General features: G+C 44.7%; 1 protein-coding gene across 4 annotated transcripts in view; it reads left to right on the forward strand.

Moving 5' to 3' along the window:
- IL17RD (interleukin 17 receptor D) overlaps positions 1 to 15362 on the forward strand; it is a 67622-nt gene that overhangs the window by 34583 nt on the left and 17677 nt on the right. For 2 of the 4 annotated variants that reach the window (XM_082344758.1, XM_082344759.1), the window contains exons 2-4: positions 6183 to 6240; positions 10761 to 10886; positions 15117 to 15235. In XM_082344758.1, the coding sequence (XP_082200884.1) occupies positions 6183 to 6240; positions 10761 to 10886; positions 15117 to 15235 (303 nt within the window). The other 2 variants (XM_082344760.1, XM_082344761.1) reach the window with 2 other exon arrangements.

Here is a 15362-nt window from a genome sequence, read left to right on the forward strand (position 1 = left end):
CGACGTGGTAATTGCTGGTGGGAACCCACTGGCACTCCTCAAGAGCTTGTGTGTTCCCCACTAGACATCCAAGACCTCACCTCCCCAAAGCAGACAGCTGGCTGTCACCCTACACATCTGAAGTTGGTTGCTTCTAGATGGAGAGTGAGAGAGGACAGTTCCCGGGAATGTGGAGTGAATATCTTGAGTAGATAGATCCGGGCCCAAGCTGGCTTTGTGATTTATTTTCCTTGTGTTTTGGGTTTGCCAGCATTCTCCTTGGCTTGCATCACCTGGGGCTTCTCTGCCTTTGCTGATTTTTTTTTTTTTTTTTTTTTTTAGTTAAAGGTTTGAACTGAAGTAAGTGGGATCTGCCTTCATTTCTGAAACCATCTGAACCTGCACGAAGTAAATGGACCCCATGTCCTGCCTTTAGCCCTCATGATGTCCACTGGTCACAGGCAAAAACATCAGTCCCCTTGTGCATTTCAAGCCTCACAGAACTGTCTGCTTTTTAATCTCATTAACACACTGGAAACTCGAAGATGGAGGCAATGTTATGGAAAAAAGGACGTTTGAGTTGCCCACAGTTTGAAGTAGTTACTTGGTCGGTGTGCCTTTAAAAACAAACCATCCTTTCAGTTCTTTCTGACAAATGCTCTTATTTAAATTCTCACCCAATCTCAATTCACTAAAACTTTACTAGCTTTCTGAAAGTTCCTTAATTGATTTGAAAGCAGTCTTGCGTAGGCCTTACTGTTTGGCTTACCTTCCATCGGAAAGGGGGCACTATAATTAGCACAGTCCTTTTCAAAATGCATTTTTCCTAAACGGCAGTTAAGCAGTTTTGGAGCTGGATTGAAAATGTTGCTCTGGCAAGTTGGTATCTTCAAATGGCCCAGAATCCCCCAGGGTCCCTCAGGAAATTGGCCATCTGACGCCCCTCATGGATGCTGCAGCTCTGTGTGGGATTCCCGCTCCGTGGCTGCCTTTGTGTCCAGGCCTTTGCTTTTTCGCCATATGGGTGGAGCATGGTGTGGGTTTTTGCCTTTTGAATTTTATTTCTTTAGAGCACTTAAGGGTTATCCTCCCCCTCCCCTCTCCAGAGTAAAAGACGTTTTATCTCTTCTGTCCCCATTTGCTGCTTCCTTCCTTGCTTACCATAGAGTGTTCACAGCCGAGCTCCAGGCACCTGGGGCTTGCTTCTTAGCTCGCATTGAAACAAATTAAAAGCTGCAGTTACTGCAGCAAATGGGGGTGGTTAATTAACCAAGAATGTGACACCCTGAGGCTACAGCACTGGCATTTTTTTATGTAACAGGCAATAAGCAAGTATTCTTAATTGTCAGCTCATTAAATATCAAATCGGGTGTAGTAGGTAAAAGCTTGGAATTGTTTCCTGAAGAAACAGCTTCTGAAGCTGTTGACCAGCTTTGTGAGTTGCTTTCTCTGTGTTCTCTTACGGTGGGCCCTGATGGTAAGCCCATAAGTCACCTTGTCACAGCAAGCTAGGCCCTCCTGGGTTCTCTGGATGTATTACCTGGCTTAATTATGCATGTATTCATTCTGACAGAAAACTGATATTTATCGAGGGCTGACTATGTGCTAGGCCCTGGACTGTGGGGACTGCCCTGGTCACTTTGCCTTGAGTTTCTCCCCATCTGCTTCAACCTGAGTGCTTTGCAGAGATGGAGTCCCTGGGTTGCCCAGTTCCCACCAAGACCAACAGCAGAGCACAGTCCTTAGTCTGGTGGTTGGTGCCTTCTGCCACCTTGCCCTGACCTGCACGACTGCCTCTTCTCCCACAGTACCCTCGAGGTCTGGATGCTGGAGACAGATCGTACCTGGAGAGGCCACTTCCTGTGAGCGTCACCCTGCCGATCTCATGTGTCCCCTTGTAGCACAACTCTCACCATGTTTATTAGGGCAGGAATCATGACATAACCATTACTGCCTATGAAATAACCGTTTCAATATGTGCCAGGAGATGTGCAGAGCACTTGATATATGTCAGTCATCTCACATGGTCCCCACACCAATCCTTTCCAGGAAGCTTGATTCAAACACTTTATAGCTCTGGGGGATGAGGCTCAGAAAGGTTGAGAAGCTTGCAGCTGGAAAGTGGACGATTTGAACACACCTCTGGCAACTCCAAAGCCCATTCTGTTAACCCCTCTTTTACTCCAGATAAGCCCCAGAGTAGCCCACAGAAGCCTCTGTCTAGGACTGCAAAATCTCAAGCAGCAGCTTGTTCCGTGTATGCCTGAAGCGGGGAGTGGGGTGGGAGAGCGCAGTGACAAGTGATCAGTCTGCCCTCGGTCTGGGAGGGGAGAAGGACCACACAAACCACACGCGTGCGCGCGCGTGTGTGCGTGTGTGAGCGTGTGTGTGTGAGAGAGAGACGTTCATCCACGTGGCAACTGAAATTATGTAAGTAATTAGCTTTCAATTGCTGCTGTAATAAAAAATTACCACCAACTTAGTGGCTTAAAACACCACAAATTTACTATATTACAGTTCTTGACATCAGAATTCCAAAATGAATCTTATGGGGTTAAAATCAAGGTGTTGGCAGGTCTGGCTCCATCTGGAGGCTCTGGGGGAGAATCCTTTCCTTGCCCTTTCCCACATCTAGAAGCCGACCGTGTTGCTTCTCCATCTTCACAACCCGTAGCATAGCATCTTTAAATCATTGTCTCTGTCTCTCTGCCTTCTGTTTCCATTGTCACATCTCCTTCTCTGACTCTGACCATCCTCTCTCCCTCTTCTAAGGACCCTTGTGATTATATTAGGCCTACCTGGATAATTCAGAATACTCTCCCCATCTCAAGATCCTGAAACTTAATCGCATAGCCCCTTTGTTATGTAAAGTAACATATTCATGGGTTCTGGGGATTATGATGTGGACATGTTGCGGGGGGGGGGTGGTTGTTATTCTGTCTGCCACCAAGTGTAAAGAAAACCAGTGCTCTGTGAGCCAGCCTGGACATACTGTTTCTCAGGTGGTTTCTTAGGGCTCTGGAGCAGCTGAAGCATTATTTAGGTGTGAGCTGAGGACAGCCTCGTGGAGCATCTGTCTGAGGCACGTGCTGAGAAGCTGTGCGCTTGACGACTTCCAAGAGTGAACAGTCTTTACAGTACACACAGGAGCTGGTGCCTGCAATGGTGCCTCTTGCTTCCAGGCTCCAAGATCAGCCTTGGATGGTCACAGGGTCTTTTGGTCTCTGATTCTCTGTGGAATTAGTGTTACCATTTTGCATCTGCATTCACAGAAGTGCCGTGCCAGTCAAATCGTGGTGCTGGATCACTGTGCTCCCATCAAGTGAGTGTGCAGGCGGACTAATGTGTCAGGAGCAGAGTGTGAGAGAGGCCAGGCTCAGGTGAGAAGCCCTCGGAGGAGCAGGCCCGGGTGATGGGAAGGGCGTTCTGGGAATATGAAGGTCTCCAGAACATGTGCTGAGCGGTCATGCAGGCCCAGACGGGGGTGGAAGGTAGGAAGGAGAGTGACTGAGAAGGTAGGCAGGGGCCACGTCAGGAATGCTCTAGGGGGTACAGGGAGCCAGCGGTGGGCTTGGAGCAGACGAGTGAGGGCAGATTTGTGCATTAGGAGATCACCTTGGTGACCAGAGCTCCTTGAGGTCAGGACCCGGGTCTGGTTCATGGCTGAGTGCTCTTTGGGGCTTGGATGAAGGTGGAATGCTCAGTCGGTAGTGAATGGATGCCATAGGCAAGCCTCGCTGTCCTTTGAGGCCAGCTCACTGGGCCCGCCTCTGAGCAGCTCCACATACATCACAGAGACCTTATTTGGAGTGATTTAGGTTCTTGTATACAGGATATAGCACATCTCACTGTCTTGGGCTCCTTTCCACAATGCATTCATGGCAAGTGCCCAATGAATATCTGTTAAAAACATGTTGCAGTAGAAATACAGGGCGAACGAGGACAAAATGAAAAGCTGACAAAGTCCTCCTACAAGTAAGGTGATTGGTCACCAGAGTCCTACACGCCTTGGAGCATGCTATTAAATGGAGTGCATTTCCTTTTTTGAAAAGGGCTTCCTCTGCATGGCTTCATGTGGTCCTCCTCAAACTCCCTTCTCAGAGGAAAGTCATGCAAATTGTCTTTTAATAAAAACAGTTGAGGAGATTCACACCCAGTGGAGTGAAGTGGTTTGCCCTTGGTCCCAGCTAGAGGATGAAGGATTAAGGTACTTACCTTGGCCCCTGGATTACATTTTTGTTTCCCTCCCCTGAGACTCTCCTTTCCTCTCCATTCTAGCCCAGTTATCCTTCCCTGTCTTCAGCTTCTAGTACTTGGTGTCCTTACCCTGGGGTCATCCTTACTGAGGCGCTGCCTGTGGCATTTCATACACTGTATGCTTATTTATGGCTGGTCCTTTCACCCTAGCTGCATAGACCTTGTATGCCATCTACACTGAGAGTTCTTGGAGGGTCAAGGTGTGATTTGAGATTTGTCTGTATGCCCTGCGTGTGATCCACATACCCAGTTACTGTTCTTTGAAAGAATGAGCCACTTCGCTCCTGAGGGCAGGGATAGTGGCTGTTTTGTTCACCACTGTACCTAGGATAATGTCTGGCTCATAATAGATGGTGAGTGAATTTATATCCTGGGGGTTTGTATGGGAGGAGAAGGGTGTGGCTTGGGGCACACCCCTTGGGCAATACTGAGGGACTGTGCAGGTGTTGCATCGTCTCTTTCCTGGTCCCCTGCTGGTCGTGTTGCTCTGGTCATGGCTATCTGTAAGTTGGGCATCCTCCAGTCACACAGACTGTGGCCCCGTCCCTAAGCAGTTATGGAGGCATTTAGGGTTTTAATAAGGTAATAACACTTTCCAAAGTGTTTCCGTTCAGGTGAGGAATTCTGGAACCTTGTGTACGTGTGGAAGGGAGGATGGAAGGAGGAAAGCTGGAGAAGGAAGGTGAATCAGGAAGAAGGGGAACAGAACCCCAGTAGACCATGGGGCTAGTGCCCCATGTTGATTTAGATTTTCTGTTACTGCTTATTCCTCACTTTAATTAGAATGATGTGTGTCCATCCTTTTCTGCACAGCTGTGCTTTCCCAAGGTCCATGTTTATCTGAGCCCAGGGATACAGTTTCAGCGGGTATGCCTGGCTTCAGGATAAGCAGCGTGAACATGCTGGTAGCATATGGATGTGCTGGGGTTGTGGCCTGAGACCCTGGGCTCCGTCAGAAGTGTTCTGCACACTGTGTCTTAGTGTAACAATTGCCCATTAAATACCAGACTGCCAGCATATGGTTTTCCCCGACATCCCCCTTGTTGGGTGGAAACTTTAGCTGTGTGGTTAGAATATTTTCCCATCATTTAGCATTTAAGAATTAACATTTTTGGGGAGAATTCTGCAATTAATGCTGAATGGCACATTTGCAGATTATCACAGAAACCGTTAAACCAGCGTTGGGAGATCTTTAGCTGCTCTTTTCCATGATGGATAAGTGGTGAGTCAGGAAACGGTGCGGCCAACAGGAGGATTCTGGGGCTCCCTCTGTGGATGCTGTAGTTAAAATGGGAGGTCTGGCAGAGTTGTTATCCCTGCTATTAAGAGTACAGATGGCTAAAAGCCACATCCCTAAGAGTTAGAGTTAGACCTTTCAAAGTCTTTTTCTTCTATGAACCACCTTCTATGCTCTAAGCACAGGTATGGAGGTAGTGAAGAATTTTCTTATTAAAAGTAACAGCTTATTCCCACACTCATTCCTGGTCTTGGAATGAAAAACCTGTTTCCTTAGGCTTGAGGAATTGCTTACCTGTTATGGCTTAATAGGGCTTTTGGACGAGAGTGTCTGGTAGGCAAATTTTATAACCAATCAGTGCTCAAAGTGGATCCAACTGGAAGGGTTCCAGCTGGCAGCTCATGGTCACTCTCTCCCAATTTTACTGTTAATGAATTATTATTTAACCCCCAAACGCAGAGCAGCCTGCTGCTATTGTTTTAGGGGAAGTGAGTACTCCTGATCCCTGTGGCCTGGCAGTTAAGAATCTCCTGGGCTAGAGGGAGCTGGGTGGGGGGATGGAGGGGGACACAGAGAGCGTGGATGTTGCTTGGTGACTGGCGTGACCCTGGGTCTCTGCGATCATGTGTGCGTTTTGACTCCGTGGGGAATTTGTGATGGAAAAGCAAATTGGCTTCACTCCTTCTCATGTTCTCCTGTTTTCCCACAGGGAGTGGGGCCGGCCAGCAGAAACAGCGGGCTGCATAACATCACCTTCAGATATGACAGTAAGTGAACGGCTTGACCGCCGAAGAATGGAGCCCTTTCAGTGATCTAAAGCTTCCACAGTCGTGCTTAATCAGGGACACTGCAGGTCCTGGAGTTGAGGGATTTTCTGAACCTGCTCAGGTTTGTCAACAGAGCTAAAGCACCTCAGTCTCAATTAAGCAACCCAAGTATTTCGGAGCTTGAACGGGTCAGTTGTCCTCTAAAGTGTTGAGAGAAGCTGTGTGTGGAGATCTCCCCTGATTTCCTCAGGACATAGCCATATCCTTAAGAAAAACACAGATGCCTGTAGGGCCCAGCAGGGGAACAGTGAGCGAAGGTACCAGGTGCAGGAGTGGTAGGGACTGTGGAAAACTGGGTCGCCTGCGTCTGGTCTTAGAGGAGCACTGGCTCCTCCATTCCAGATCGGTGTGGTCTTGAGGGATGTCCCCTGAGCACAGCCACATGTGATTTCCAAGAAGAGTGGGAAATTTGCATTTTGTTTTTTAGTATGGATATTTAACATTTAAAAGAAATATCAGCATTTATTTAAAAATTTTCACAAACACAGAGTGGGCCGAGTGAACCGGTCTCAGATTGGCACAGGGGTCTCCAACTGGCCATCTTTGACTTAGGCCTGGGTTCTCACCTTGTTCCCCACCTATCAGCTGTGAACTATGGCAGGTGACTCCACTTCGGCAAGCCTCAGTTTTCTCATCATGTGAAATAAAGATTAACTTCTTCCTCAGCGTCATTTTGACACTTAAATGAGGTAATGTTTATAACTGCTCATCTCAGGAGCTAGCCTTCCGTGTGCACTCAGTAATTGATATCTATTAATATTAGAAGTCATTCCAACTGGAATTAGAATCCAAGCACTCTTCTGGCCCTTTCTCTCAAGGAAGTGTGACTTTATCTGGCTGAATTGTTTTCTAAGGACAGGTGGGTGTGCTTTTTCTGATTAAGCATGTAGAACCCCCCCTTAGCATCTGCTTCTGTGCCCTAGGAGGTAATTATATAGAATTATGAGCATTTTAGCCTTATGAGCCATAAATTATAAGTAAAAATGTTGACAAGAAGGAGCTTGATTCATATTTAGTGACTTGACATTTGATTCATCTCTTGGAGAGTTATGAGTAAGGGCTGTAGGTCACATTGAGGCCTCTGGAATAATCACTGCTAAAGCAGGGTTTTTGAGGTCGTGTATGCAATCTAACAATTTTAAGATGCAAATATGGATGTCAAGTTCATGTCCGCAGTTGCTGACGTGGGTACTTTAAGTTAACTGATGAGAGCTTACATGGGAAACTCAGACATTTCACATTCATGATGTGTACATGTTCTGGGTAAATGCTATGATGCTAATGAAAGACTTGCAAGTCCATGAGACTTAATTCAGCTAAGTAAAGACATGTGTAAGGGATCTTTCTTTAGGTTAGAAAGTTAATTTCTAATATATGTTCTTGGTCCTGGTAGATCTTGTATTACATTCAAGAGTTCAAAATTTTCCGGTCAGCTGCAAACAAGTATTTGCATCTCTAATTTAATATGGGGTTTTGTGAAAGAGGATCCTTACCTATAAAACTTAAAAGTACCTTATTGTTTTCTTCATGGGACTAGATATTTGGCCCACGTGCCAATGCCTGTCTCTTGGTCATTATTTTCTTTCTAAGTCTTCAGCATTTAGTTAGAATTTAATTCACAACTCGACTCCTGAGACATCTGAAGCTAGGTTGCATTTTGGCCAAATGTCATTGGGGCGTAATTTTTTTGTAACCGGAATCCAAAACGTTAGACTTGCTAATAATTGGATCCAGGCTGTGCAAAAAACTTAGTCATTGTTTTCCATTGAAAAAGATAATTTCTTTCTCCCACAAGGAAGTTCCTGTTATTGCTCTGTTGACTGGTTACTGGTTTGTTTGAAATAGCTAAGAACCAATTACCAAGTTTTCAACAAAAGTATTAAACTACAAATATCTTACTTTTCTATTCCTTTCCCATTTAACGTTACAAAGAAAGAGAATGTCTTGCCTTTAAGTCAAAATCAGCTTTTACAGATCTCCTTGCCTCCTTTCACGTTGCATTTCTTGTTTCTTCGTCATGCTCTGAGTGGGTAATGCCTGAGTAGGTTGTAATACATTGTCTTAATTTGTAGACTTTATATTTGTATAATTGTATTTACAGAAACCCAGGGAGTGCTGATTTTGGCATTAGGAATGAACAAAGGGAAAAAAATCATGATTTACTCTTGTTCGTGCATCTTTTCCTAAAGCTGTTTGAGTCAAAGGTTTCTTTCATTATAGACCTCAATAAATGAAAATGTTTGTACTTTACTTGTATGGGGGGATCTTGTCTTTTTTTATACTGGGAAGCTGGTCTCAGCTAGGATTTTTGCAGGCTGAATAGTTCTGATTCAGAACTTATTTTTTAGTCATATGCTTTGTGCTGGGGATAGAATAGCAAGAGCCCTGTGTGAGCTATCCGAGGTGGCTTTCTGGGCTGGTCACTGGTGGCATTGCAAGCCACCCAGCCGATCACTCTAGCTGCAGTTTCCTTGTTTGTTCAATGTGGGTATTAAAACAGATGTTTCAACATTTTTTTCCTATTCTAAAGTTCTCTTCTGTACCCAGTGAACACATGTTGAACGCTTTGAGAGTGAATTGTCATCAGAAGTAGAATTTGGTTTTATTAATTATTAACACCTTTTCAAAAGAAGAAATACTGAAATGTAGAGGTGGCTGTTTTTGAAGAAGATGGAGTTTAGAGAAGGGAGTATGCCTTCTGTAGGAGTTAGGCAAAAAAGCAGGACACAAAGCAGAGTGAAGGGTGGAGTTTCAGAGAGGAGGGGGGTGCATTTTAGTGCATGTGCGTTGTCCTCTAATAAGAAATTTAAAAAGAAGGAATATTATGTGCATGTTAAAAGGCTTGCAAGCATATCCGTTAGATGTTAGCAGTTACTTCTGTGTGGTGGGAGGTTATGGATGACTTTTCCATTTTTTTAATATTCTGCTGTGATTTTCGAATATCTAGTGACTATTTTTAGTCATAAAAATGGGAAATGTGTGGTATAGTTTACGGGGAGCAGGGGGACAGGCATGCAGCAGACTCACTAAGCTTCTTAGAAAATGCCTCTGAATGCTTCACCCCCAAAACACCCTGACTTTCAGAGGGGTAATGAGTAGTTTTGGAATCTGATGGAAGGACTTTTGCATCATATACTAAAGAAAGTTTTCAAGTTTAATTACTGAAAAGAAATCAAGATAAAGCAGCGTAAGAATTACGAGGTAGTGTCTGCGATTCTCCATGCACAAGTGGCTGGAACAGCCTGCAGCCATCCTGGGAGGTCCCCCCACTGGGTCTGGCTGGAACCTTCTGGCAGCTTTTTAGGATCCTTTTTAAACTTTGAAAGTGTACTTAGCAATACCAGGTGGCACAGCTGCTGCATTGGCAGGTGGCAGTGAGTCATGTCCTCAGACAAAATCAAAGAATCGGTGGTTTTCGTCTTTCGAGCAACGTGGGACTGTTTGGATTTGGGGGGTGTTGTGGGTGTCTTTGATGAGGTGGTGTTTGGGAACAAAGGTTTTACCTTTGACACCGCTAGTTAACATTGAAGGTGCTTTGCTTATCACGAAATCAGTTAGTCCCTTTGGCAGGTCCTAATTGGATTCTTTAATAACAGTCTGGCTGTGAATCACTGCCCTACGAGTTCACATCCTCCTATGAGTTCCTTTTTCCCAGTCACCTTGCCCTCGAGGTTTCTTCTGAAAATGAACAAACCCCATATTACTTAGCCATTGTTTTGCTTCAGATCTCTCTTTAATGCTAAAAACTGATTAAACTGATGTAAATTATTATTGATTTAGGTAAAATGTCATAGTAGTAAAAAGTGAATGCCTGATACACACACAAACTCCAGACTTTACATAATCCTCCTACAACTGTCCCAGAATTTAACTCAAGGGGAGGGGGTGGTGTTATAAGTAAACCCCACTGCAGCATCTACAGTTTTCCAAACAGCCAACCTTTGATGTCATCTGTGGGCTTTGAGGCACACATCTTTTATTTTTATTTATTTTTTAATAATTTCAGGCATATATATAGTTTTAATTAATTAATTAATTAATCTTTGGCTGTGTTGGGTCTTCGTTGCTGCATGCGGGCTTTCTCTAGTTGCGGCGAACAGGGGCTGCTCTTTGTTGTGGTGCTCGGGCTTCTCATTGCGGTGGCTTCTCTTGTTGCGGAGCAAGGGCTCTAGGCACGCGGGCTTCAGTAGTTGTGGCACGTGGGCTCAGTAGTTGTGGCACACGGGCTTAGGTGCTCCGCGTCATGTGGGATCTTCCTGGACCAGGGATCGAACCCATGTCCCCTGCATTGGCAGGCGGATTCTTAACCACTGCGCCACGAGGGAAGTCCCTAGGCACACGTCTTTAGACAGAATAGATTTGGCTAACTCCGAACATGCTCTGCGTAATTTGAGAAGATGAACATGGAGAGAATAAATAAATGTTTAAATATAACTGTTCTCATTCTCCCAACTCTCTAGACTGCACCACTTACTTGAATCCAGTGGGGAAGCACGTGATCGCCGATGCCCAGAACATCACCATCAGTCAGTATGCTTGCCATGATCAAGTGGCAGTCACCATTCTTTGGTCCCCAGGAGCCCTCGGTAAGTGGTCAAAATGGAGTCCACCATGGTGGCTTGTGCCCAGGGCAGGGGTCCCAGGCGTGGTGGCCTCCGGGGCCAGGTGGGTCTTGACATGAGCATAGCTTAGGTGTGCCTCGGCACAGACACACTTGCTACTTGGTTGTATACACTTGCTGCACATGCATGCAGCTTCATGTTGTGCCCATGGCTTGTCTTTTGTTCCCTTGGCTGTTATTGAGAGAGATGCGGGTTTGTAAAATAATAATGTGAGAGTGATAAATGGCACTGAGGCCTTGGCCTATGTGTCTCAGCAGGAGTTGGGGGGACGGGTGGCCTATCCAAGGATATAATGGCTTCAGTATCCAGCATCAATGATCTCTGTGGCCACATGGAGATGTGTGGGCCCAGCTTTGGCACATTGTGTGTGTTTTCAGGAAAACCCCAGTTTCCATGAGAAACCATGAAATCAACAATTTTTAAATGTTGGCAACGAATTGAATTTTTATTTAAATTGTGTGGGCTGAAAAAAAGCAAACTAAAACAAACCAACAGAAAAGAGCAAACCCACATTACCTGGCCAGATCCAGGTTAGGGCTCAATCTGCTTGTCCTCTTTAATGAATTGATGATACACAGGAGAGGATGGGGTGGTTGAGTGTGGAACCTGGGGAGGGCCCATTTGTTCAAATGGGCCTGGGTTTGAACCCAGAATCTACCTTTCGAAAGAAGCATTTAAATCTGGCTGAGCCCCAGCTTCCCCATCTGTAAAGTGTACATGACTGCCTCTTGGTTTGTTATAAGACTTAGAGACAAAGAGTGGATATATGTGTAACTGATTCACTTCGCTCTACAGCAGAAACTAACACAACATTGTAAATCAACTATACTCCAATAAAAGTTAAAAAAAAAACCAAAAAGAAATATTGAGGGTGGGAATGTAAAATGGCACAACCACTTTGGAAAACGTTTTTGTATTTTCCTAAACAGTTAAACATGCATTACCACATGATCCAGCCATTTGACTACTATTTACCCAGGAGAAAGGAAAGCATATGTCCATACAAAGATTTGTACAAAAACGTTCATAGCAGCTTTGTTTTTAATTGTCCAAAACTGGAAACAACCTGAATGTCCATCAGCACATGAACTGATACACAAACTGTGGTACATTCATACAGTGGAACACTACCCAGCAATGAAAAGGAATGGAATAGTGATATACCTAACAACATGGATGAATTTCAAAGTAATTTTTCTGAGTGAAATCAGCAAGACAAAAAAGTGCATGCTGAGTGATGACACATTCAATAAAATACAAACAAAGCTTTAGTGGCAAAAAGCAGGTTGGTGATTGCCTGGGAACAGGGGTGGGAGGGACTATAAAGAGGCATGAGGAAGACTTGGGAGGTGATAGATAAGTTCATTATCTTGATTGTGATGCCAGTTTCATAGGTGTACATATATGTCAAAGTGTATGAAATTGTTCTCTGTAATATGAAATTAATTGTATGCCAACTATGCCTCAATAAACCTGTTAAGAGTAAAAAAGGGGCTTCCTTGGTGGCACAGTGGTTGAGAATCTGCCTGCCAATGCAGGGGACACGGGTTCGAGCCCTGGTCTGGGAAGATCCCACATGCCGCGGAGCAACTGGGTCCATGAGCCACAATTACTGAACCTGCGCGTCTGGAGCCTGTGCTCCGCAACAAGAGAGGCCGCGATAGTGAGAGGCCCGCACAGCGCGATGAAGAGTGGCCCCCGCTTGCCACAACTGGAGAAAGCCCTCGCACAGAAACGAAGACCCAACACAGCCATAAATAAATAAATAAAAATTAAAAAAAGAAAAAAAAGAGGAAAAAAAAGAAAAAGAAAAAAAGAAAGAAAAAAGAAAAAGAATTAGAGACACACACGGTACATTTCTAAAGAGAGCTCTTAAAAAACAGTGACTGTTTTTATCATCATCAGAACCTGGTCCTCAGGTCTGCTCCTTGGACATTGCCACCGAATCTTAGAATTAAAAAAAAAATCTGACCAAGGGAAAAGTAAAATAAATTCTGAATTTCTTAATCTGAATGAGATAAATCTCAGAGGAGCCAGATTCAGTACAGAGACAGGGAGGATGGATCAGACCTGTGGGCCTGACTCACTAATCCATGTAAATACTGCTGGATCTGAACCCAATGGGTTTTCCAAAAAGAACATTACCTTAACATTTAAAAAGAAAAATATCCTCTGTGGATAAGAGAGAAGTAGTCATTCCAACATAAGGCTAAACGGTTAAGGGGTTGGCCTGACACATTGCAGGCTCCCTCTTTAGAATGAAAGTAAGAGATGTGAGGAAAACAGAGATGTGGAACAGTGAAGGCAGAAAGATGTGCTTTTTCTGCATGATGGTTTGTGGGTGGGAATGGCTGGACAGGTTCTATCAGTTTCTATGAGGTTCTAACAAGGAGACTCCTTGGGAGACAGAAAAGCATATGGGTTAAGAGCACTCTGGGTTTTCCCATCTCTGCCATTTAATCCCTCTGTGACCCTGGGCAAGTCATTTAGTGTCTGTATACCTCGGTTTCCTCATCTATAAAGTGGGGACAGTAATACCTTCCTCCTGTGGTTGTGAGGATTTTATGAGTTAAATGATGAGGAGTAGGTAAGTTCCTTTATGGGAAATTGCCCTATAAAATTGCTAAACATTATATAACTACAAGATGTTAATAGTACTGTGATACAGGTGTTACTATGATATAAGATTTACAGACTCTACTTCCACTCCCATACTTGGTATAGTGGTTTTCTAGGCAGGTCTTTTAAAGATAAGAACTAGAATCATCCGCTCCCACCCCAGCTGATGAGTTTTTATGTAATTGTGAGATGTACAGTCTTATAATCATATTAATCACCTGGCTTTTGTTAAACAGTTTTGGGGACATTGCATGAATTAAATCTTAGCATAAGTAATAAGGATTTGTTCAGAAATCTTTGGGGGGAAGGGGGGATCTCAAAAGACAAGTTCCTGTGAGAGCTACTAAATAGTTGCTGGTCAGAAACCTTAGATCTTATCAGCATGTGTGAATCTCGGACTGTGGGTCAGCCAGCTCTCAGCCCCGCAGGAAGCTTTGTACTTGAAATAATACAACATGGCAGGGTCCGTACTTGCACACTCTGTCCTCTGACCCCCTAAATGGCGAAGCTCTAATTGTAGCTCCTTTGCCTTTCCCACCATAAAATATGTGCTCTTCATTAAATAATTACAGGACTGGAGAACCTATTCGAAAGAGAAAAAGATTTCCCTGGCCTTTGCCATTGATAATTTTCCCACCTGGTTAATTGCATCCTGTGTAATTATTCTTGCCCTGGGAGGGGAAGGGTTGAAAATGTCTCCTTGTCTAGTGTTCCAAAAGAATGCGAAATCGATATCTCACCAATTGAGGCCGGCTTCGGGGAGCTCCAGCTGCAGTTGGACCACTCCAGTCTCCATGGGATACGAAGCCCCAGTACCGGCTCTCGTGGCCATCAGAGCTTAATCCTTTTGAAAGCAGCTAGTTGGACGTGCAGCAGGGGAAGCTCAGGTGGCGGGAGGCTGGGCCGGTGCCTTTCAGCGGCGCTGTGGGCGTCTCGGGGCCTCTGAGGGCTGTATGAAGAGCACACACTGGGCAGCTCTTGGGTGTCGGCCTTTCAGGCATGATTAGAGCAAGAACCGCTTTGTAACTCACATAGGCATTCTGCTAGGCTATTTAATCTCAAGCCTAGGAACCCCTTGTGTGCAGACACACACTTTGTTGGGAATTTTCTCCGTTGCTCAGTGAAACATGCAAGCAAATATAGGACTAAAACGGAAAGTATTTGAAACATGGTTTGGGGGGAGTCCCTGGTCAGCATTGGGAATGGTCATCAGCTGAATACACCTTGTTTAATGATCTAGAAATTATATATTCCACTGCAGACTTTTATGATTAATTGTGACTTGAGTCTAAATATATGAACCCTAATGTCATAGAGGCAAGGGGCGTTTGTGCACTGGCTGGATGGATGAGAGATTTATTAATTAGTAATGGTGGGACAGAGAAAATCACCTGGCCTGTACCAGAGGAATGCAGGGTATTTATTTTTCCTTTCTGTAAACTCAGATATTCCGGCTAGAGTTAGAATTCCTTTAACTCTGTTGTGTAGGTGGAGAGGATGGTAATCTTGGAGGAAGGAAAGTGCATTCAGAAGTAATTAGGTCCACTTTTAATAAAAGCATTCTGCTTTGCTTAGGCATCGAATTCCTAAAAGGATTTCGGGTAATACTGGAGGAGCTGAAGTCAGAGGGAAGACAGTGCCAACAACTGATTCTAAAGGACCCGAAGCAGCTCAACAGTAGCTTCAAACGAGCTGTAAGTCACACGCGGGGAATGTGCTCCTGAAGACACACCATTGTTCTGGGGGCTGAATGGTCTATTGAAAGCCTGTGAAACTGGAGGAGAAGGGGCTGTGGGGTCCACCCCACCTGCCAAGGTCGGC

This window comes from Balaenoptera borealis, assembly GCF_965194805.1.
Source record: "Balaenoptera borealis genome assembly, chromosome: 12".
Classification (NCBI taxonomy): Eukaryota; Metazoa; Chordata; class Mammalia; order Artiodactyla; family Balaenopteridae; genus Balaenoptera; species Balaenoptera borealis.